The 24,123-nt window shown below is 38.8% G+C and overlaps 1 protein-coding gene across 13 annotated transcripts in view; it reads right to left on the bottom strand.

Annotated features, from left to right (window-relative positions):
- CADPS2 (calcium dependent secretion activator 2) overlaps nucleotides 1–24,123 on the bottom strand; it is a 275,871-nt gene that overhangs the window by 215,718 nt on the left and 36,030 nt on the right. For all 13 annotated transcript variants that reach the window (XM_054399799.1, XM_054399797.1, XM_054399808.1 and 10 more), the window contains exon 2: nucleotides 233–346. In XM_054399799.1, coding sequence (XP_054255774.1) covers nucleotides 233–346 — 114 coding nt within the window. The remainder of the gene's footprint in view (nucleotides 1–232; nucleotides 347–24,123) is intronic.

Here is a 24,123-nt window from a genome sequence, read left to right as displayed (position 1 = left end):
GTCTTTTTAAACCCCACCCCTCCTTCAAAAAAGGTTGGTATTTTCCAGTTTGGTTTATCTCTGCTGTCCAGGCAGTAGATTTCAAACTTTAAAACAGCAAACCTGGAATAGGAGAAAGCTCTGGTTTGGAAGTTCACAGCCTTTGAAACTTAAAATTACTTCCCTTGTATCTGCTTTAAAAGGGATCCTATGAACTTTTTAAACAATACAGAAATCAAAGCACAGAACTTACCTCATAGTAACTTCGCACAGCATTGCAAAACGCTTCATCTGCTACGATTTGTGTTTCCCCATTCAAAAAGGCCAGGAACCGTTCCTTCAGAATCTGCAGTTGCTGCTTATTGAGCTATGCAAGATAAAAGGAGAGGAGAGAGAATAATAAACATAGTTAGTCTTGGAGTAAAAGGAAGCTGTGAATAGGGAAGAAAAGGCAGAGGCTCCCAGGACATCTGGCTCCTCACTGAGTGGACAAGCCAGGTTGATGTACCAAGTCATTCATGCATTCAGCAATCAACTAAACCTCTTTCCCTTGTGTTGTTGGGATGCTACAGATAAGACTGTATGGACACTTCTGAGAAGTACGTTATAAGCATGTGCTGAATAAAATGGTTGACTATCCCCAAGGCAGCAGCATCAGCTAATAATCAGCTCCAGCCTTCAAATATTTCAAAGTTTTTGTACCCTTCAGATAAGTGAAGAATAACTGAGATGTCTCTTTTTTTTTTTTTTTTTGAGTAATCTAAGGCACTAATGTTTTAGCAAACATACTGTGAACAAAACGGAGGAAACACGCTTCTAGCCACCCATGTTATACCACTATGAATGACATAAAACAACTAATTTCAGGGTACAGCAATCACAAGGCTCCAAAAATGATGACTTGATGGACTTCAGATCAAAGCTGAGTGCATTTTTCAAAAATAGACTCCTAGCAGAGAACGACCAAACCTTGCAATCAACCCATTTTTATCAAACTTTAATGAAAAAAACCCAAATCTGAAAGCTCTCCAGACACAAGCCTTTTGCCAAGATTACTATCAACTCTTAAAATATTTAGTAAGGTATTTCTCCTTATTAAATCTCTGAGAAGTTAGAATGCCACATCAAAGGTGACTGTCACTAACATACTCATATAACAAAGCAACACTTAAAGTAGTTCATTCGTTTTCACTGATCTTAAAAACTAACGTAAAGTTTTTATCCCACTGAGTACTCCTGAACTTCAAATTTAACATTAAAATAATTCAAACAAAAGTGATGGAAAAGTATTTTATTTAGTTAAAAATATATGTGTAGTCAGAAACTGAAAATGTTTTTCCAGAGGACAGAAAGTTATATTTGTAAAGGCTAACCTGCAACAAATAACACTGCCTAAATCACATCATTTTTTATTTAGGGAAAAGCTTTTGAGGATGTACAGTAAGTATGGCAGCCTTAGGCATTCAAGTCTCTAGTGCAGACATTGTGATGCCATTTAGGCTATAACACTGTTCAGAGATTAGCAAAATTACTGCTATCCTGATAATGTGCCTACCTTGTACAATCTCTCTTTCTTTCACCTCAAGAGAGGATTTTATCCTACATAAAATTTGCTAAGCCAAAAAACTATGCCTTTAAAAAGAACCTAAACTAGTTAAAAGCACATGATAATTTTATTCCTCTTCTTAACAAAATGATTAGCAATACAGAACAAGCCCCAAGAAACCCATATAGAAGAAAAAGCTTCCCACTGCGGCAAGCAAACTTAACAGGGGTTGCTGTGAGTTGGAAAGCTTCCTGCATGAGCTTCTGAGAGCAGCAGCCCAACACTGACACACTGCCTGCCTCTACTGCTGCTACTTAAAAAATAAATGGGAAAGAAGTATTTGTATTATGCCTGCACATGCACCAAAAATGCCATCTCTTCACCTGTCTGCCAGATATCCATTCCTCACATAGAATCTACACCCACAAAGGTTAGCTGTTTCTAACAGAAATTAAACTTTATTCACAGATATAGGTCTTCCCCTTTATTCAATTCTTTATTTTTCTCCCATTTTCTAAAGACATTGAACAAGCTGAGCCACTGGAAAATGCAAATCATTACGGACAGTCTGAGGTTTTTTTCAGCACACACTTGTTCTCATAGGGGTCTTAAAAAAAGAGTCAAGTGCTCCCACAGATGGTGCACCACTGCTGAGCAAGCAGCTCCTTCATCCCATGGAATATTCACAGCTCTGACACAAGAACATGTGGGCTTCCTGCCAAGGCAGTTATGGAAATGTGTTTTCATGCTTGCAAACTTCATTCTTTAGGTGATTTGCTTGTCTATGCATATCAAACAAAAACATTATGAATAAGGCAATGAAATATAATTTTGACTTCCTCGTTTCTAACCATCACAGTTAAGCAAACTGAAATGCCTTTAAAACACTTACATATGGTTTTCATATTCACTACTTCTGGTAGTAATTCTAAGGGCTGAGTGGCATTTTAGGATGACTGTACTATTTTAGTGCAAAATCTGGGTGTGTTAGGGAATGAAGTTCTCCTACAAAGCTCAAAAATAATAATAATAATGATAATTCCAATGGAAAATATGAAAAGCTACACTTTGCAGTAAGGATGATCCAAAGTCTATTTTACAGGTCCCAAGTACCATCATACACAGAGATGCAGTTGTGTTAGCTGTCAAGATACAGAAAAATATATAGCAGTGTGCTGTAGTAGACAGTTCCACCAGGTTTTTAATTTGTCAGAATATTAAGTGTACAGTAAATTCTCACTCTTTTTTTTTAATATTGGTAATTTTAAATTAATTCATTAACACTCTTTAAATTTGCAGCTAAGTGCTGTTAAAAATAAAACAAAGCAGCAGAAATAGTAGCTTAGAAACACGGAGAAAAAAGGGAAGTCTAATTGCCTTAGAATGACCTAATAGTAAACAAAGAGAAACAGGTGTCTGTACAGCACATTAACTGCTGGTCATGGTCAAAGAGCTCAGCCTATCCAAGTTTGGGCTACCTTTGAAGTTCTCCATCTTGGTTAATAAGGAATAAGAGATGAGGACATTATGCATAACCAGAATCCCAAGTGAAATGTTTAAACTGAAGTCTAGCCAGATTCTCTCTGGTAGGAGTTCACATAAAGGAGCTCAAAATCCTTCTGCAGTAGGATTACCTTTCCATTGCACATGCTCTTTTCTCAGTATAAGACCCATACGGGTCAGACCTTTGCTTTCAGTCCCTTACTCTCAAGGTCTCTGTGTTCATATTTTAATTCTACCTAAAAGAAGCATGAATAGCAAAATGAAAACAAAATTTGACATTACTCTACGTACCTCTAAATGTAAAAACTAAATGCTGATTAGTTCCCAAAGTGTACAGCAAAGCCTCTCTAATTCTGCTGCTTTCCATCAACATGGCTCAGTTTTCCATTGCTTAGTTGGATTTTGCATTCTCAGAATGAAATGTGTTGTCATCACTTTGCATGATACCTTCATAAATAATTACTGCTGCTTCATAGGAGAACATGTAACTAAATTTCAGTGACTTGGAATATATCAGGCTTCATTGTCTTTTGCAGAGTAACTGAAGATAAGTAACAATAACTTTAAAGAAAATAAAGATTAAATGTGAGTCAGAAACATCTGCTTGCAGCCAAGGTGGCCAACGGCAACCTGGGCTGCATCAAAAGGCACATGACCAGCAAGTCAAGGAAAGTGATTCTCCCCTTCTACTCTGCTCCTTGGAGACTGCACCTGGAATACTGTGTACAGCTCTGGAGTCCCCAGCACGGGAAAGAATCACAGAATCACAGCATCTTAAGAGGTTGGAAGGGACCTCAAAAGACCATCTAGTCCAATGCACCTGCCACAGCAGGATCACCTAGAGTAGGTCACACAGGAACACATCCAGGCAGGTTTGGAATATCTCCAGAGAGAATCCACAACCTCTCTGGACAGCCTGTTGCAGCACTCTGTCACCCTCACAGTGAAAAAAGTTCTTACTTATATTCATGTGGAACCCCTCCTATGCCTGGGTCCAGAGGAGGACAACAAAAATTATCAGAGATGTAACACTTCTCCTGTGGAGAAAGGTTGAGTTGGTGGTGTTCTGCCTTGAAAGGAGAAGGCTCTAGGGAGACCTTATTGTGGCCTTTCAGTACTTAAAGGTGGCCTATAAGAAAGGAGACAATGAATCATAGAATCAGTCAGGGTTGGAAGGGACCACAAGGATCATCTAGTTCCAACCCCCCTGCCATGGGCAGGGACACCTCACACTGGATCAGGCTGCCCAGAGCCTCATCCAGCCTGGCCTTAAACACCTCCAGGGATGGGGCCTCAACCACCTCCCTGGACAACCCATTCCAGGCTCTCACCACTCTCATGGTGAAGAACTTCTTCCTCACGTCCAGCCTGAATCTCCCCACTTCCAGCTTTGTTCCATTCCCCCTAATCCTATCACTACCTGATAGCCTAAAAAGTCCCTCCTCAGCTTTCTTGTAGCCCCCTTCAGATACTGGAAGGCCACAATAAGATCACCTCAGAGCCTTCTTTTCTCCAGACTGAACAGCCCCAACTCTTTCAGTCTGTTCTCATAGGAGAGGTGCTCCAGCCCTCTGATCATCCTGGTGGCCCTTCTCTGGACACCTTCCAGCATGTCCATATCCCTCTTGTAATAGGGGCTCCAGAACTGGACACAGTACTCCAGGTGGGGTCTCACCAGAGAGGAGTAGAGGGGGAGAATCACCTCCCTTGACCTGCTGGCCACACTTCTCTTGATGCAGCCCAGGATCTGGTTGGCTTTCTGGGCTGCAAGTGCACACTGACAGTTCATGTTGAGCTTCTCGTCCACCAGCACCCCCAAGTCCCTCTCCTCAGGGCTGCTTTCTAGCCAGTCACTGCCCAGCCTGGATTTGTGCTTGGGATTGCCTCGACCCAGATGCAGGACCCTGCACTTGGTCTTGTTGAACCTCATGAGGTTGGCTTGTGCCCACCTCTCCAGCCTGTCAAGGTCCCTCTGGATGGCATCCCTTCCCTCCAGCATGTCTGCTGCACCACACAGCTTGGTGTCATCAGCAAACTTGCTGAGGGTGCACTCAATGCCACTGTCCATGTCACCAACAAAGATGTTGAACAAGACTGGTCTCAGGACTGATCCCTGAAGGACTCTGCTTGTCACTGGACTCCACTGGGACATGGACCCATTGACAGCCACTCTTTGGGTGCGGCCATCAAGCCAGGGTTTAGCAGGGCCTGTTTAAATAGGACTAGGGTTAAGGGTAGATTCAGACTAGACGGAAGAAATTTTTACAGTGAGGGTGATGAAACAGTGGCACAGGTTACCCAGAGATGTGGTAGAAACCTCATCGCTGGAAACATCCAAGATCAGGTTGGAAGGAGCTCTGAGCAACCTGATCCAGTTAAAGATGTCCCTGCTTACTGCACGGGGGTTGGACTAAATGACCTTTAAAGGTCACTACCAACCCAAATCATTCTATATGATTACTGCCCTCAAATTTGCTTTTTCTTTATTGCAGCCACTCAACAGATAAAAACTTCTCTTGTTCTCCATCCCTGTGCCTTTCACAAAGTTAACATTTATTTTTTACTTTACATCTGCCAGCCCTGGTAGACTATCAAAGAATGAAAAGACATTTAAGATATAATAAACTTCTCAAAGAGCTCTTTAATAATAGAATAACTTTTTCAAGTTGCAGTAGTAGTCAACTTTTCATAATTTGCAAGTTAATACCAAAGTATCAAAAGAGCCTCAAGCAGTTAACTATAAAAAATTCTCACCTTGCATTTAACATTTCAAAGTCTTATATATCCCAATATATTCCTTTTTGAGCACTAATTTAAAGATGTGGGTTTTTTCCTTACTAAAGTGAAACTTGGGTATGAAAAGCTAGAGGCACTTCTGTTTCAGTTCCACTCATACTTTTAAACAATTTAAATAAATAGATTTTACACAGAGCTTAAATTCTTACAAGAAGCTGCATTTCAGACAGATATGGCAGTCAAGGGAATTGTTTCAATGTCAATGAGGTTTTACTTCATTAAAAAATAAACTCCCAGCATTTTGAAGGGAAAATGAAGTATGTATGTATTTGTAACAGCAATGCTTCTCATCTTTTGTTTGAATAAAAAGGGGGGGGGGGAGGGGGCAAATCAACCCTAGTTTTGCAGAGTTGATGCTAGATTTTGAGCATTTCCATCTGCTCTCACCACCACACAGAGCAGCTCCCACTGCCCTAAACAGCAGCTGGGAGAGACATAATTCACAGCACATCTGTCCTCTGCAAAACTTTGGCCTTTAAAATGAAAAAGCTTAAAATATGGCCTATGTGTAGGCCACAACCAGCCTCTCACCCATGTCCCAGAGCACTGTGGATGCTGGCTTGCAGCGCAGCCACAGTCTGCAGGTGACCCTACTCCCCAACAAGCACAGTCAACAAGCCAAAGAGCTAGTATTGGAGAAATAACGTTCTGAACCATTGCCATCTTGTGGCAATCTTAGAAACACAGCAATGAAATAGTTGCAGGTTGCATGTCTTCAAACTCAGAGCTGGGATTTGTGTGTCAATAAGCCCCAGATCTTAACACAGGCGACAGCATTAGTTCTTCTCTACTCCCATGCTGTAGTGTGAAGCTACCCTTTCTCAGACCACATGGGTATTTTAGGAAAAGAGTGGGAGTTGATGACTGCATTTAACAGAGTTAGATAAAATATTTCTTATGATGACTACAAAAAAATAGTCAAGCCAACCAAAGAACCACCTGCCAAATTCTCAGCTGCAATGTATATGATCTGTAGCACCAAGAATTACTTAAGTCCCTGAACACTTCCTAAAAAGTGTTTTATTTCAAAGCTATGACACTCTGTTCAATGCCTTGCACAGCAGCAGCTGCTTTTAGACAACTTCAGCCAAAACTTTACCTTCTGAGAGCAGAGGGGCAAAAGAAATAATCCAATGAGTGTTTTCTCAAACAGCAATTTCTCCTTTCCATTTCCTGAATGAGCAAAATGAAAGTATATATAGATCCTTTTCTATTCACCTTATTGCATACTTCCTTGAACATAACATTGTTTCTTGTCTTGTCAAGCTCTTTGTCACAGAAAAAAAAAGAAGAGAAAAACAGAGTAGAAACTGTGATAAGGACTGTCCTTCTGATGCCATTAACTGAATTTTGCTATAGGATAATTCATCCACTTGTCCATACCCTCAGTCAGAACCAAATCGGGATAATGCAACATGTTAATGCCACACCACTTCCAGGATAAAAACCCACCTACCAATAATTACAAATAGACCATTTCCAAGGCCCTACACATTTAACAGGTCCATTTGCACATCAAGTTTTCAACCTAAGCACCACATGCCTACAAAACGAGCATGTATGTGCTGTACATAGGTTTTGTTGTTGTTTTTTGGTTTTGTTTGGGTTTTTCATACTTTGTTTTATACCCTTCAACTCAAAATGTGGTTTGTTAAGCACTAATCTAACTGCCATCTCCATTGTCTTGCCACCTTCCCAAACCCTTCAACACAGAAGTATTCAAAGATATTGAGCTCAGCAACTTGCTCTCTGCACCTCCTCTGCAGGGTGTCCCAGCTCAGATGTACAGGGGTACTGGTCAGCTCATCACAATAGGCTACTCTTCCCAAATGAGCCTCAGAAATTACAAGGGACCATCTAAGACCTGAAACAACTTCCACTCTACTGTCAAGCGAGACTCAAGAGTCACTGAAGTCTCTGTCCCAAACCATATCTGCTGTAACCCAAGCTTCCCACCACCACTCATCGTGTTTTATTCAGAGGTGGACTCTGGAAGGCCATATGGGCACTTCGGTTGTGAAGCCAAGGGCAGGGCACAGAGCCCTTCCAGAAAAAACAAACATCTGTGCTATGAGCTCTTAAATAACTTCATCTCTTACCAGTAGTAAGAGTAAGCCCATAAAGCATATAGCCAGTTATAAACAGCTATTCCTCATTATTTCCCCTCCTTCTCCCCCAGCTTGCCTCCTATTCCAGCATCTGCCTACACAATTAATTTATACTGAATTAATCAAGAGATTTTTCTACTGAGGAAGAAGACTGAATAAACAGTATTGGAGAATCTCAGTACTAAGATAGCTGTGGTTACTCTGCTGATTTATGCAGGTCTTCATTGGGTACAATCATTGTCTTATACAGCATGTGGGTGGCACACAATATATGCTGTCCTTTACTATTCATTGCATAAACTGGTTTGATTTTCTAAATAACAGATAAATATTTTTGTCACTTAGCAACCTTAGCTGTTGTTTGATTTTCTTAAAGCTGAAGTTAGTCTGAGTAAAATGGTGAATGTAAGGATTCTGTTTGCTGTCACTCAGTGTGTACGTTTGCTGCACAACAATTCAGTGCTTCGCAGAATCAAATATTAGATTTCCAAAATCAGCCAACACACTAACCAAAAAGAATTATCATTCCTTACAATCAAATAAGCACAACATGGCATTTACCTTTCATTGATCTACCACTTGTTTAAAAACCAGAAACACTACCAATAATGTACTGGTCATTCAATTCCACTTACAAGTTACTTCATTCTAAGTTAGAAATATTTTCTGTATCATTAAGTCTGAAACTTTAAATATTTCCCTTATTCAGAGCAGCAAATTCAAGACTTTTACAGGACTGTAAAATATTTCACAACAAAGAGAGAGTCTGGGGGGTTGGTTTTCTTCAGAGAGTAGATGGGATGGGACAAAAATCACAGGCAGATAAAGTGTTGATTTATGTGACGGTGCTCAAGTATACAATTCTGACCAGCAAAATACAGACCTGAAGACAGCTTCCAAAAAGGTCAGATTGTCCACTTCACAGGAAAAGAAGACCAAGTATCTTGATAACGGGGCAGGGTGGGGAGGGGGGAAAGGGAACAAAAAAAAAAGCAATCACTTTCCTGATTTTTGGACAGATAAAAAAAAGATACAAAGAAATGCAGAAAAATTTAAGTACCCAGGAGTTCATCATAGCTATGGTGTATTTCTTTATCATTAAAATTGTCAACCTTTTACAGACTGTGCCACACTAGGAAAACATCTGCTATGTGTTTGTCCTAAATGCAGTAAATACCACATCCCAGAAAAAGCTGTCTCCTCTGAAATGAGGTTGTCTGTGCAGTTGCAATAATTTTCTTTGTACCTACTCCTACTACCTGAGATTTGCTATAGAATTTAGCTGACAATCACCAGCTAGATTTATGCTATTGCAATTGTTTCTTCTGTACGCAGACTTCACTGGTCTCTCAGTCTTGAGTAGCTGCATAGACACGCTGCAGATAGGCCAGCTGTGTTTTGCTGCCACTCATGCCACCACTGCTTGGGACCATCTCCACCGCAGAGTACCCAGTGGCACGGTGGCTTTATTTCCTTCACATTGCCAGAGCCATGAAAGTCACATGAGAAAGCTTCCAGCCAAGAAATCTGGTGATGGTTCATGTGGGTGACCATGAAAATTACGCCTAGCAGATATGTACAGCGGCAATCCTGCCCATGGTATGACCCTTAGCTACCAGTGCCTTTCCAGAAATGAAAACTGAGGAAAGTTTTAGAGGCAACTGCTGCCAAAATCTAAGTTGATGTACAGCTGTGACTGACAGTGTATATCAGTAGTTCAAAATGTGCTTGTCTGAATGGATTTGTATCACTTTCTACAGCACAGCTCCCCTTCATCAACATGACCTTTTCCACTTCATGTCAGTTTTGCACGCCCAGAACTATTTACTCCAAGAAACCAGCCTTCTCATTTAGCAAAACTTCTCCACATATACGTGAAGGTAACAGAAGCAGCTTCCTCATACCTCAAAAGAATTGCACAGAAGAGCTTTCTTGGTCAACAATCTCACAACAGGGTATTTTGCCAGAAAAGGTCTCCAAGTGCAGCTGAGGAGGCTACAGCAGAGCTGCTTGAACAGAGGTGTCAGCCTACTCTCTCATCTTTCCAAAGCTGACATTCACGTTCCATTTTAGTGCACTTTCTAAGGAGACACTGGGATATTACAATCCTTCCTCAGTTGTGCAAATGTGTGCTTTTCCCATATGCACCTAGTTTCTGCATGCACTTCTCAGTTTCGATCAAAACAGTGATGAGGTTTCACACACAGTAAGATTTTCCCTTCTTTGAAAAACAGAATTAAAAAGAAACCCACATTATTTTTTTGCAAGCAAAACTAAGACTGTCTTTTGTGTTTGGCACCTGGCAAATACGAGTTATAAGCCCATTACACTATCCGGGAACCCATTTCAAGACTAGTTTGGCTTAAATTCAAGGCATAGAGAGGATAACAATAAAAATTGGAATAAAATCCAGAACATAGTATCCATTTTATTCTGGGTTCTGACAACATTTTTTAAATTATTTCACCCAACATTTTCAATCTCTACCTAGGCATCTGATCGAGGCCACTGTTAGAAATAGCATATCTGGTTGAATGGACTGTTTTTCAATTAACAAACAGAAAAACCTAAAGAAACAGAGGCAACGCCTGGCCTGTAAGGTCATTAACAGTTATGTCATCACATCATACAGACACATATACTTACCACACAACCACACAAAATCTGGTTTATCTACAGTATGGTAGAAACAGGACACTCAAAAAAGCCATATTAAGGAGCATAGGAAAAAACAACCAAACCAAAACACAACAAAGCAATACAAAACACTCCAAACACAACAAAAAACCACAACAACCAAAATTAAACAACCCGCCCCCTAAACCAACCAACCAAACAACCCCCACAACGTGCTAACCCAAGTGACTCTGTTTTGTCTGTTAAGGACATCACTGCTGCAAAAGAGACTGTAGCTTTGAATGAGCTATCCAGGTGTCATCCCTTGTACATTTATTTTACTAAATACTCTCCTACCTCAGGAAATTATAGTGGAAGAATCTTCTACCTTGAAATCTTTCCCTGGCCTCTCAAGATGAGCCTTCAAACATTCCATCTCCTACTTTTTGATGAGCCTCAGGAATCCATTTATCACAAACATCTATACACTATCTGAGCAATAAATACAAGTATCTGCATAGCCTTCACAAAAACCAACCAACCAAACCAAACATTTCCTGTGACAGACACATTCAAGTCCCTTAATACATTTATTTCTCAGCACATAATAGGATTTTGAATCAGTACAACAGATAATCTCACAAAAACCACAGCGATGAAACTAAGCAACTGCACATGGCAACCAACTCGCACAAACATTTCCTTAACAGCAAAGAGATCACTTCTCATGAAAGTGCTCCATCTCTGACCTCGCAGCCCCATCTCTCAGAGAGATCTCTGGGAATGAATTTTCATAAACCTAGAGGACTGCAGTATTCATGAATCCAGGACAGTTTAGGTTTGTGTCACATTCTACCAGAGAAATGTCCAATAAGTAGATAACAGCTTTATCATGCCCCCTCACTCCCCAATGTACACTTTCTACAACTATTTATTCCCTAACACCATAACATAGTTCAATGAAAACCAAAAATCTTCAGCGTTTAATTCTGAAATTCTACACTTCTGTTTCAGGCTTAACTATCTCACCTGCTTAAAACTCCTTCCCCTATCCCTGCGAAACCAACCAGTCTGGTTTAATAGAAGACATAAAATTCCCCCCACAAATCTTGTCCTTCTTAGATCCAAGAGATATGACTGCTACAGCATTATTCAACATCAGCAGTCTATCTAGTACACTCAAATGAAAATTCTTTATATGCCACTAGGTTTTGCTTCTCAAGATACCATTTGAAGTCTCCATCACATGAAGGCTTACGTACAAAGGAACATCTTCCTGAACCAAATGTTCTAGCAGAAAGAAAGGATTATAAAAAAGGAACAACAGGATGCATTTTCACATGCATATAATTAGGAATTCAGACTAGATTGTCACAGCTCTTCTGGTCAGTTTGCACAAAGTTCTCAGGGCTGAATTTATGCAGCTGAAACTGCCATGTGAGCAACATGGATTTTACAAAACTATGTGATTGTAGCTTTAAGCAGCACTTTACACAGCTTTGAATTCTCAAATAAAACAAAAACCCAACCAAACAAAAAGCCTTCCAAACGGGATGCAGAGGTAACATACAGAATCACAGAACGTTAAGAGTTGGAAGGGACTTTGAAAAATCATCTAATCCAATGCCCCTGCCACAGCAGCATCCTCTAGAGTAGGTCACACAGGAATGCATCCAAGCAGGTTTTGAACGTCTTCAGAGAAGGAGACTCCATAACCTCCCTGGGCAGTGTTTTGTCATCCTCACAGTGACAAAGTTTTTCTTATATTCCCATGGAACCTTCTGTGGTCCAGCTTGCACCCATTGCCCCTTGTCTTATCATTGGACATCACTGAGAAGAGCCTGGCTCTGCCCTCCTGACACTCAGCCTTCACATATTTATAAACATTAATGAAGTCACCTCTAGGTCTCCTCCAGGCTAAAGAGACCCAGCTCTCTCAGCCTTTCCTCATATGATCCTCAAGTATGTTGCAAGCAAACATGTTTTGTCAGATGTCTATGTTAATCCTTCCTATACCAAAATGCACACTATCCAAATCTACAAACTTGGCCATATTGACCCACAAATGTGAAATGCAAGATCTACCACTGCAGTCAATCTCACTTCAGTTATACATGCATATACCATACATGGCATGATGTCCTCTTTACAGAATCACAGAATCAATAAGGTTGGAAAAGACCCCAAGGATCATCAAAGTCCAACCTGTCACCCAAGACCTCGTGACCACTAAACCATGTCACCAAGTGCCACGTCCAATCCCCTCTTGAACACCTCCAGGGATGGTGACTCCACCACCTCCCTGGGCAGCACATTCCAACACCTAACAACTCTCTCCGTGAAGAACTTTCCTCACCTCGAGCTTAAACTTTATCACAGTGTTATTTTAGTCTGTGAAAAGTTTACACATGGTACTTAAACATCTGCTGACATTTGTCTTCCACAGCATGTTTACTAACAGGTAAGTTCACCAATTAGTGCAAATTCAGTCCCCTTTCTAGAAAAATGAGCTTGTCTCAGAACTGTATGCTATAACATTAAAATGTAGAAAGAAAATACAGTATATAAATCTAAATGTAGAGCTTTCAAATTCTAAATAAATGTGCCAGACTTCACACATTTTTTTGAGAGGCCTAAGAGATTGGTATACTAATTCTGTTCAAAGTTATATTTCCCTGGGCAATCTTTATATAACAAAGAGCCACGAGAAAACACTTGATTAAAATTCCCTTGAAAGGAGAAGTACTCAAAAATATCCCTCCTAGCATATCACAAATAAAGAGCTGGTTTAGAGGTTCCAAGAAATGGGATCCTCATAATGGTTCAATTATATATATATATATATATATATATGTATGTATAAATTGTATATATGTATATATATATGTATATATATATGTATATATATATGTATAAATTGTAACAGTAGCTAATAGATTTTACTGTCAGGCTTTTCCTCATTGTGATTCAGAACTTCATCCTTTTTTTTGCTGTACTTTAATTCTATTTCTAAGACTGACTCGTGCTATGCTAAGTGATGTCCTCTACTTAGTACATATAATCCAAGCCTTTTAAAATTTACTTCTGTCTATGAGCATATTTTTCCCATCTCATCATGGTTCCTGTGAGGGTTTTCTGAGGGAAGAAACAGCTTTGTACATTAGAAAAAACATCTGTTGGATTTTTTCTTTCATAATTATGATTCTGAATTCTGTTTCCTTCTTTAAACAATTATTTCTCTCTTAACCATTTGAAATGAAGCCACAGTATTTGCTATCATACTACTTACTAATTATCATCTACAAATTTCATTCCTAAGTGTTAATTCTGTACTCCTTTGTGAAAATGATGTATAAAAAAACCCAACTCCCTGGTTGGAGTCTTCAGAACATCTCTGGGCAACCTGTTCCAGTGTTTCACCACCACCATGCTGAAGAATTTCTTCCTAATGTCTAATCTAAACCTAACTTCTTCCAGTTTGAAGCTATTACTGCTTGTCCTATCACTACAAATGCATTTTTCTAAACCAATTAATAGGGACACTCTGAGGTTTAGGTTTTTATATTAGGATATTTTATTAGGTTTCCAAATCAGGGTTTAACTAAAAACTTCATGTACCTGTACAGTTGTATCCCAGTAACTCATTTGCCATACAGCCCTTTTGTACAAGCAACAGGGACCATCAGACACATTGGAATGCGTAATGAAAAGGGTTGAGAGAAATTTAATTCTGTGAAAATGGAGCATAAAAATCTGGAAAAGTCTGGCCTCAACCTTAACACTTGTCCTACTTAAAAATAAGGAGGAATAAAGTCATAGCAAAATTCTGCTTTCCCATAAGAAACACTACTGGGAGAAATCACCTTTCAATTTAAGTCTCAACTTAAAAAAAATCTCATCTCCAATTATAAATCAGGTTACATTTACAGAAGAGTTTGAATTTAAGTAATATAGAGGAAACAATCAAAAGACAAGTTTAATTAAGGTGTTCTCCACTGTGCAATAATGTTAGTACTAATTAAAAAAAGTTATTAAGCTGCACTTACTTCCATAGAAAGTTATTAGCAAAATGTATTTCCTTTATTGCAGTCTTTGATGCCCTGAGGGAGCAGAGTTAAATGGCTGAGTCAGTCGGCAAAACAGCAAACCAATTCCCTTACATCACGTTCTCCTCCATGCTCTGAATACTAAACAGGACAGAATACTGAAAACAAAACCTGACTGTCTGCCAGCTGAAACATGACTCTGTACTGCACGGGATGTATCGACAACTTGTTCTCTCTTCAATGAGTAAACCAAATGAATCACAACAAACAACAAGGTTGTATGATATAATACTATATATATGTATACTCCATACATGTATATTCAATTCAACAATAAATACAAACACTTAATAAAACTCATTCCCCAGCAAAGAATTTTTTTTCCTTTTTTTTCCACTTGCAATATTGCAAAGAGGATCCACTGGAAATGTTACCCCTAAGGTCTTCATTCTTACTCTGCACAGCATACAGTGAGCATGTTTTATTTTCCTCCCCTTTTTGTAGAGCCTTCATATACTAAATAATGAAGAACAAAGGCCTCAAGACACTCTCCAATGTAATAGTTGAAATAATAAGGTTAGGCAAAAAGTTACTACAAAAACAGGTGAATTTGAAAACTTACCTATGGTTAATTTTTTAAACTATGTTCTTTTTCATACTCATAGTAGGATTCACGACTCTTGCTGAACAGCCCACGACTGTGAAACCTGAGCGTTCCTTTCTTGTATCAAGAATCTCCACTTCCCTGGTAAGAAGTGAAAGTGCAGTGTACCCCTGTGGGAGTGAGGCTGGAAAGAGAAAAGTGGCAGGCCTATACTATTGATTTGGACTGCAGTAATTCCCAAGGTCACTATGGAATCAGGTTTGATAAAACACAACAAGAAACCAGCAGGAAAAGACAACAGCATCAGATGCAAGCTGGGTAGAGCAGGGACAGACTGTACAAGATCCAAGTGAGGGAGTCAAGTTTGAGCCAAGCTCAGTAGGTTGTCATTTGCCAAAGCATTCGGCTAGAAGAAACAACTGTCCTTTGACATGATAAAGCAGCCCAAATGTGGAAATCATTTTATGGCAACAATATTCTGCTGATCTTGAGCTCAAGTCAGGAATCAGCCAACAAGTGATCATTTTAATTTTCCCCTCTCTAACATTTGCTAGAAATTAAATCATGTAAACCAGTGCCAGGGTTTCTTCTGCAATGACAGGACACATCAATAGATAATTCCATTTTTACCACCTTTGAACTATAACTTATCTAAGACCATTTCTTTGTGCAAGGACAGTACAGTGTTTAATAACTTCTTTCAGATAAATATATTAAGTCTAGAACTGTTATAAATATCCCTAATTAGCTTGTCACAGATTGTTCATTAAGGTTTGAAAGGGAACTGGATTGACATGGTGTTTTGGAATATGTGCATTTGTTAAACATAGTGCAGAGGAAAAAATTGAGCTGGCTAAAGAAAATAGAAAAGGAAAGTTCTATACAGTTACAGCAAATTTAGTTGTAAAAAATGTTTTTAAAATTCAACTATCAATTAGAAGACAATGACTGAGGGAATGTAGTCTATAAAAATATTATTATGAATGCAGCTTGCAAACTGCCTGGTTGTTGAACTGCTTGGATTTTATGTACAAAGCAAACAATTAGTTTTAAAACTTGATATGAGGGTATGAAGAAGAACATGGAGCCTGTCAGTCAGCTGTTACACTTGATGAAAGCTCTTCACTACTAACATCCTAACATAAGACAATATTACTTTTAATTACATCATGTTATGTTTCTGCTTAAACTATAACAATTTATAATACTATGAAAATAGAGGGGGAAAAGACATACACAAATGAAATTGGTTAGTCATGAACAAATAGCAGAAAAGAAGTCTTGAGTATCAGATTCACCAGGCATTTTGGCATTCCTACTGGCAGCCAGCTGCAAGGCAAGGACAAAGCTTGATGGTATCCAAGCACCAATGTCCTGCGCCAGGTTTTCATAGACAAGTAAAAAAGGGAAGAGGAAGCAAAGAGCTAAAAAAAATAATAACAGTGTTAAAAAAAAAAAAATCAGCCTAACTGCAGATGTTTTGTTGTTTGGATTTTTTTTCTTATTAGTCAGTGGGGCTGTCTCAGGTGATACGGGAAACATTGCCTAACACAAGTTACATCTTCTGCCTCTAGGATGTCCCTTTCCAAAATCAGTTATATCAAAATATCTTATTCCAGATACCAAAACGAGAGAGAAATTAAGAAGCCATCATCCCTATCTCTTCCCCAAGTCCAAATATTTGATTACAAATCTTGCAATATGCACACAATAAACTGAAAAAGGTTTTCTGTATTTATTTCATTGCCTTAACCTCCTACAACTCTTACTTTTTTCACTCTCATAAGTAGCAAAGTTTTCCTAAACAAAGGGAGGACAAAAGGAATGAAATATCAATGTCAATTGTTTTCTGTCTAGTTAAAAGAGTAGAGAGAGATGATGAAAACAGGCAAGCATAAGTATACTAAAGTTGCCTAACTGATTATCAATAGCTAAAACTACTGGATAACTGAACACTGGAGCAAGATTTGTCTCCATACTCAGGGAGGGTATGCAGATACTATAAAAAGTCAACTCTGCCACCGTAAGTATTTCTCACAGCACAGGATTATTTCCAATGTCATCTGCAGTGCCAGCAGCACCTTTGCAACTCCAGCTGTAACAAGAGCCCATATGCTCCAGTGCACTGGCATGTGGCATTGCTACAAATCCAGCTTCTTCTGTTTTTACAGTTACATTCAGTTCATGGTTCTAAATCATGTCACAAAATAAGCTTCTAGCATCCCTCCTGAACTGATACACCTAAGCATAATTCTTTCTAGGATTTTCCTAACAGTTGCTTATTTTTGGGCAACAGTGCCAAAGCTCAGTGTGTCCCATGCTTTTGAGACACATCTGTTTTCCTGTCCATGTCTGAACACACCATACAGTTGGAATGCATATGCCCAAACAAATCAATCCAAAATTTCTTGGAAGCACCAAACATATTGTGCAAGTACACATCATTTGTGTACTGCTCATGTTCAAAGATCACAAAAAAACCCTAGGACGGGTAGGATCTGTGGAGGTCATCTGGTCTAAACTCTTATGCCAGTCAAGGTCAGAACAAAACAACTCCGGAATATAACTACAGAATACAACTACTCCAGTGCTCAGGGGGCTTGGCCAGTCCAGATCAGCACACACTCAGTGATAGAAATTCTGTGAGTTCTCTAAACAATCTGTTTGGGTGCTTAACCACGTTGACCATCAGAAGTTTGTTTTTCTGATATCCAGTTGAGGTTTCCTTTGTTGCAACTTATGACTGTTCTACCTTTTTGCTGTCCACCTCTCAGAAGAATTTCCATTTCTTCTGTACTACTGACCCCCACTTCTGCAAAAGCTGCAAGGAAATTGCTTTTGAGACCATTTCTCATGTTTTTTTTCTATGCATCAACAGAAAAAAAAATTCATAAAGAAGATAAACACTGGAAGATATCCAGACAGAAAAGAGGTATACCCACCAGCAAATAGGAAACGTGTCTTACGCACCTATGATTGGCAGAAATAAGAACACTTGCACAGCCAAAAATGTAGCAGGCCTCTTAAGTACTTGTCTGAGCAATGCTGCACAAATTCAAATTTCTCTGGATAAATCAGCTTGCAAATGTCTTTACATTCTTCAAAGGTTCCTCATTTCCAAACCATGCTGGCAATAGCAGAAGATACGGATGTCACATTCAAAGTACCACAGATAGAAGATTCTGTGCTAGGGCCCTTAAAAGTGCATCCTTGATTCTATAATCTCATCTCATCTGCCTGTACCAGAAATTTGAATTGAATTTCTGATTTCTTGTTTCTCTATTCCAAGTAGTTTAACAAGATTTTCAAATCTAGGAAGAGACACAGTATATTGGAATTATGGGTGCCAGTGCAAGGGTTTTAACTTACAGATCGCAGTCATCCTCCAGAACTATGCCTTACAAACAGTTGAAATTCAGAGTTAATTATGCTGAAATCCAAACAAGACTAAAAGCTAAAAGTACAATTAAGGCATTCAAATACAGTAAGTTATTCTTGCAGCATCACCCAGAGAAGAAAAGAGACATGATCAAATTCACTGGGCACCAGTGATTTTGCGGTCCACAGCACAACAAAACAGCTGCTCTGTAGATGCCTTAACTGTCTTTCTAAGAGTTTCTAACCTAATTCGACTCTACAGTAGTAAATGAAAAAAACAGCAATACTTTATAAATATTTTAGAAGCACACTCCTGAGTTTCAAATCATAGCCTTTACCATATGCATGAGGAACGTAACTATGGAGGACTTATTATTTCTTGTAGGAGGGGTTGTGTTTGGGGGACAGAGATGAAAGTGCTGTTTCCAAAGAGTCATGTTTAGCCTAGTTATTCAGAAATGCAACTTACCCAGACTGCTAAATATGCACTCTTTAGGTTTCAGTGACTCTAGAATGTTCCCATGTATTTTATTGTTATTCAATTATTTCATTCAAGATGAATTACACTCAAATTGCAAAGGAATTGAAGGAATGACTCCCTAATGACTTAGACAAGTCTGATGACCAAACATTATACAAGGCATCTTCATAACTAGACATGATGGTACAAAGTATTAAATTCTTACTTATTTTTGAAGAAATTAGGTTGTGTTTTCTGCCTCTGTGGGTCAAATAAATGTAAATATTTTTTCTTCCAGTAATTTTGAGCATCAGTTTGCCTCAAAATCTTCATGTGCACTCTTCTGTTAGCAACATGGTTCAGCTATACTGTGTACACACCTGACATTTATCATCCTGACCAGAGAAACAGAGTATGTTCACAACTACAAATTACATTTACTCATACATCTGCAGCACAGTTACTGTATGCCAACTGTGGTTAAAAATGTCTGCCAAGATTCTCTATATAACAACTCAGATTTTTTTCTAGTTCATCAATATGCAATTCCTTATAAATCTTCTCCACTTACTCTGCTAGGGAATGTGGGAAGGAAGACAGTGAATTCTTGACTGGTATGGTCCAAGTGAGTTTTAAGTCAGAGGCTGAATACAACAGGAAGGGAAATAAACTTCTCATGGAGCAATTGTATCTTTCAACTAGGTTGAAAAAGGTACTGAAAGAGTATTGATTAGGATCTTCTAGTTCCCTTGACAGGACTTTCCACTCTGAAATGATCTTTCCCATGCCTTTTAGTCCCTATCAGACTTCAGCTTTACGTTATTTGTTTATTTAAGTCCGTTTCACCACACTCACGCTTATTTTCTCCCTGACTTCAAAGGCCAAACATCCATCCATCTTGAACACGAGATTTCAGCGTTCATGACTACAGAAGGGTAGATGGCAACTATTTCAACCATCCTTGAAAGAGGAGGAAGAAGGGTTTTCTCACAAGCCCAGCTTGCACACAGGACAATAATTTCAAGAGGAACAAAGATAAGAGAACTCCAGTGATAATGAAAGCAGGAAAAGCTCTCATAAAAATGGTACAGTTTTGTGCTTTAAAACACAGCCTCAGATTTTTTTTTGCCTCATCAGTAGGATAGCACAGTGTCCAGGAAACAAACTGCTGACAGCACTGGCTTCTGCTACCTTGACAGAGAGAAAACAAGTGGCAGAGGCAGGAATACTTGCTTCTGAAAGACCCTCTAGCCTCAGCAACAGAATGAGTGCAAGCCCCTTAATTCACAACAAACTTATGGTAGGAAGGCAAACAGCAAAATCATTAGCAAGGCACTACAGACACCCACACCCACCACTTGAGACCTGTTACCACCACTTCCACACAAACATTGACTACAAAATGACAATTTGTATACCAAGCAGGAGAATGGTCTTAAAAGTTCAAGGGCTTGCTAAACTTTGCCTTGAAAACAGAAGATTGAGAAAGAGGCATGTTTGAAAGCTGCATACATAGGGTTATAAATTTCATGCATTGTTTGGTTAAGGCTTTTTGCATAGGTTTCTGCCCCTCCCTGCTCCTCCCCTCCCCAGTCTCCTGTTTTACTCTTCAGTATCTGGTATTGTTCAATGAAAAAAAAAAAAGAAAAGAAAAGAAAAAAAGAAAGAAAAAAAAATTTCACAAGATCAAGTGGTTGCCATCTTTTTAAAATGATTGTTGGTGAAAACTCTCCAAAAAAAGTTGCATTACATGCATTTCAAGCACTCCATTTGGAGGAAAGAACTCATAGCCATTAGCTAGTTGCAAGTCATCAAGATTTCAATATTGTTTTCAGAACTTTGCACAAATTAACACATCCAATATATTTTTCCCCTCATTTCAGTATTTTAAAATATTTGTTACTCCTACAAATAAGCACAACCAACCAACACAACTCTACTTCCACATTTGCCAGGGCAGAAGTAATGGATTGTTCAATCCCAAAATCTGATTACCTCAATGAGGATGGAGTTAGGAATACATGTTGTATACCAGTTGTTGCTGCCAAAACAGGCAGTTAAACAACTTACAGAAATCGAAACTATTCACTTTATTCTTTTCTGCAATACAATGATCTTAGTTACACAGATGAAGCTGATTCTCAAGAGAAAGTTTAAATTAATAAGTAGTTGTGTAAAAGAACTGAACCAAACAGTTGAACCAAGGGTTTTCAGATCTGTCTCATTAACCACAGCATTTCTATTAAATCTGTTGTGCAAGACTGCTTCACAGATTTCTTAGCAGGAAATCAGGGAAGGAAATAAGATCTTTAGTATACTAATTAATGAAAAAGAAGGATGATGGTTGGTAAGTTTGGTCAAATACATTGACTATAAAGGATACTTGAGTTGAAAGAAGCAGAATGACTAGTTAATGAGCTCATTACATCCTAGCTGTCCATAGAAGAAACCAATCCAAGTGACAAATTCAGATTTGGTTTAGAGCTCTGAAGATTTATTTCAGAGTAGTCAAACTGCCCTTTCCAAACCTACATGAAATATGAGTTCCAAATGGAATTTGACAAGCTAATTGCCTAATCTGCAATCACACATGAGATCAACCATGTTTGCAGTCTTGGAACTTTTAATTTGAAGTATCAATTGCATCTAATCCTGTAGCTATCCATTGTTCCAATATAATCATAGAGAAATTTAGGTTTGCAGAAACACCTGGAAGTCATTCCGTGTAACCCCAGGACCCAGAACAAAGCTAACTTCAAAGGTAAATAGAGTTGTCTAGAGCATTCACAGGGATACAGCTATCCAGGAGAATTAAAAAAATCTTTCATTTTTAAGTCTGATGTTAATTAACTGATAGAAGAAAGGTTTCAAGGAAAAAAAAAACAAACACAAAAAAACCCACAATAAATTACTTCAGCATAAGCAAAAGAAATTAAACCTTAGTTTTAGGAAGGTTGGGGTACCTTCCAACCTGGAATTCTGTATGATTCTGTGAAATTTTGTCTGTCCAATTAGTAATCTTAGACTAGCATTTAAGTTTTCCTGAGATAATCAAATAAATCCAGTATTTAGCATCTCTGACATGTCTCAAGACACTTTTACCACTGTCCTAATCTGTCGAATGCATTTGAATCATGATATGTGATAGCTTGGTGCTTCCATAGTTATTGATGTATAACATGGTAAAGAAACACAGAATTGCTTGTTTTTACAGACCCTCATAAACTGGTCTCCTTTCTCATTCCCTTCTTCACTACATAATGAAAAAATGTGACCAATCAGCTAATCTTATCTGATTCATCAAAATTGGAAAATGCTTAAGAAAACATATTTTTTTCTCCTGCTTTTTCTCCAACACTGACCCCCAAAAAGAAACAACAAACTACAAAAATGGAAATAAAATGTATAATCTTACACCTAAAATTTATGAAACAGATTTGGGAGCTGCCTAATTTCCCAGGCAAGATGTGTAAGTGACTCAAAGAGAACAAAAGTTCTTCACTACAAGAAACTGAACTGAATAACTAATCATCTGGCTCTGGGATTTAGAGGGAACAGGTCACAGTTCCGAGCTGGTGAAAATCCAGACTCCATCAAACAAGTGACAAAAATCTTGGGTTTATCAAAGGCCAACAAGTAACAGTGCAACCGCTATCAAAATAAAGACTTTTGTACTAGCGACGGTTGATTTGAGATTCATTATAAATTCCTATCAGTATGATAAAAACAATGAAACTTCAGCAACTCAACAAAGTAGGGGTAATTCAGACAGCATGTAATGGTCCTTCAGCTTCAGAAGGCAGTGAGAAAGAACCATGCACAGCTTGTTAAATAAAAGAGGCCCAGTCACCAGAAGTGATGATTTTTCTGATCAGAGCCCTGTCTTCTTGTCTCCAAGTGCTTCTTTTGCAGAGATATGCAGAGTGAGCTCTCAGACAAGGGCTTTTTTCCCCCCTACATTGACAACATACATTAAAAGTTAGCACATTACTGAACATAATGGTAACAGCAGAGGCTGGTGCTAAGTCTTTTTTCAAGAGTTCTTTATGCCAACAATTTCTACCTTTTAGAAAGAGGATTGAATTCTCTCACTTAAAAACATCCTCCACAATTGTAAATACATACATCAACAAGGGGACTTTCAAATTATCATTACTAGAATTATTGTATTTTAATAGTTTTCTTTTCACTAGACAAACCAGTACTACTCTTTTTTCCTTTCTAAAGGATTGCAGGACACCATTTTTTATATCTGCACACATGCAAATGGTAATAGAATACAACAGGTTTAAATATAACATCTCATGTTAACAGATGGCCCTTCAGTATTGCATTTTATTAGTTTGCTTTGCCCAAGAAGTATTTGGCTACAGGAGCTGCAGCATGTAATTGATTTTATTACACTGGTGAATTATCTCAGAGTCTGGTAATACAAACTGCTCCGGCAGTCATTCGTTTAATTTATGTTTTGCTGCTGTTGAAGAAACTTTTTTGCCCTTCCCCCTGCTATCAATCCTCTGCTATCACACCCTTCTCATCAATCCCAACTGATGGTTTTCCTATGTAATATTCTTGCCATCAACTAATTTTCCCCTAACATTCTGTAATTCTGTGATTCTGTTTCCTGTCCTTTGGTCTTCAGAGTGGATTCAGCATCTAGCTTGGCTCACATTTCAGTCCATGGCCTGGCTCACATCCCCTCCTCCAGACAGATTCCCTGCCAGCCATCAGGCTCTGGGACAGCTATCAGCCTGACTTTTCTTATGCTTATATGCACCTCTCCATCTAACTGTGCAGCATGAAGCTTGTGCACAAGCTGAATGCCAGAGAGATGTGCTGGTCTAATACCCTTCGTTCCTCATAGAAGCACTTGGCACACTGGTGGCTCTTCCACATCCTTCTGTCAGTTGCCAAGTCCATAAAGCACACCTGCCTAGTCTGAGCAAACACACAGCATTACGCAAAAGCACACAATTTTGGTGTTTTGCACAAAGCAAGTGTGAGATATTTACTTCTAAATACAACTTCCCCTAAATGCTTTCCGCAGTTGCTTGAAAGTAATTACAGTAGCAGAAGAAAAAATAAGT

Source organism: Indicator indicator, chromosome 3 (genome assembly GCF_027791375.1).
Source record: "Indicator indicator isolate 239-I01 chromosome 3, UM_Iind_1.1, whole genome shotgun sequence".
In the NCBI taxonomy this organism is placed as follows: domain Eukaryota; kingdom Metazoa; phylum Chordata; class Aves; order Piciformes; family Indicatoridae; genus Indicator; species Indicator indicator.
This window is presented reverse-complemented; position numbering and strand designations above follow the sequence as displayed.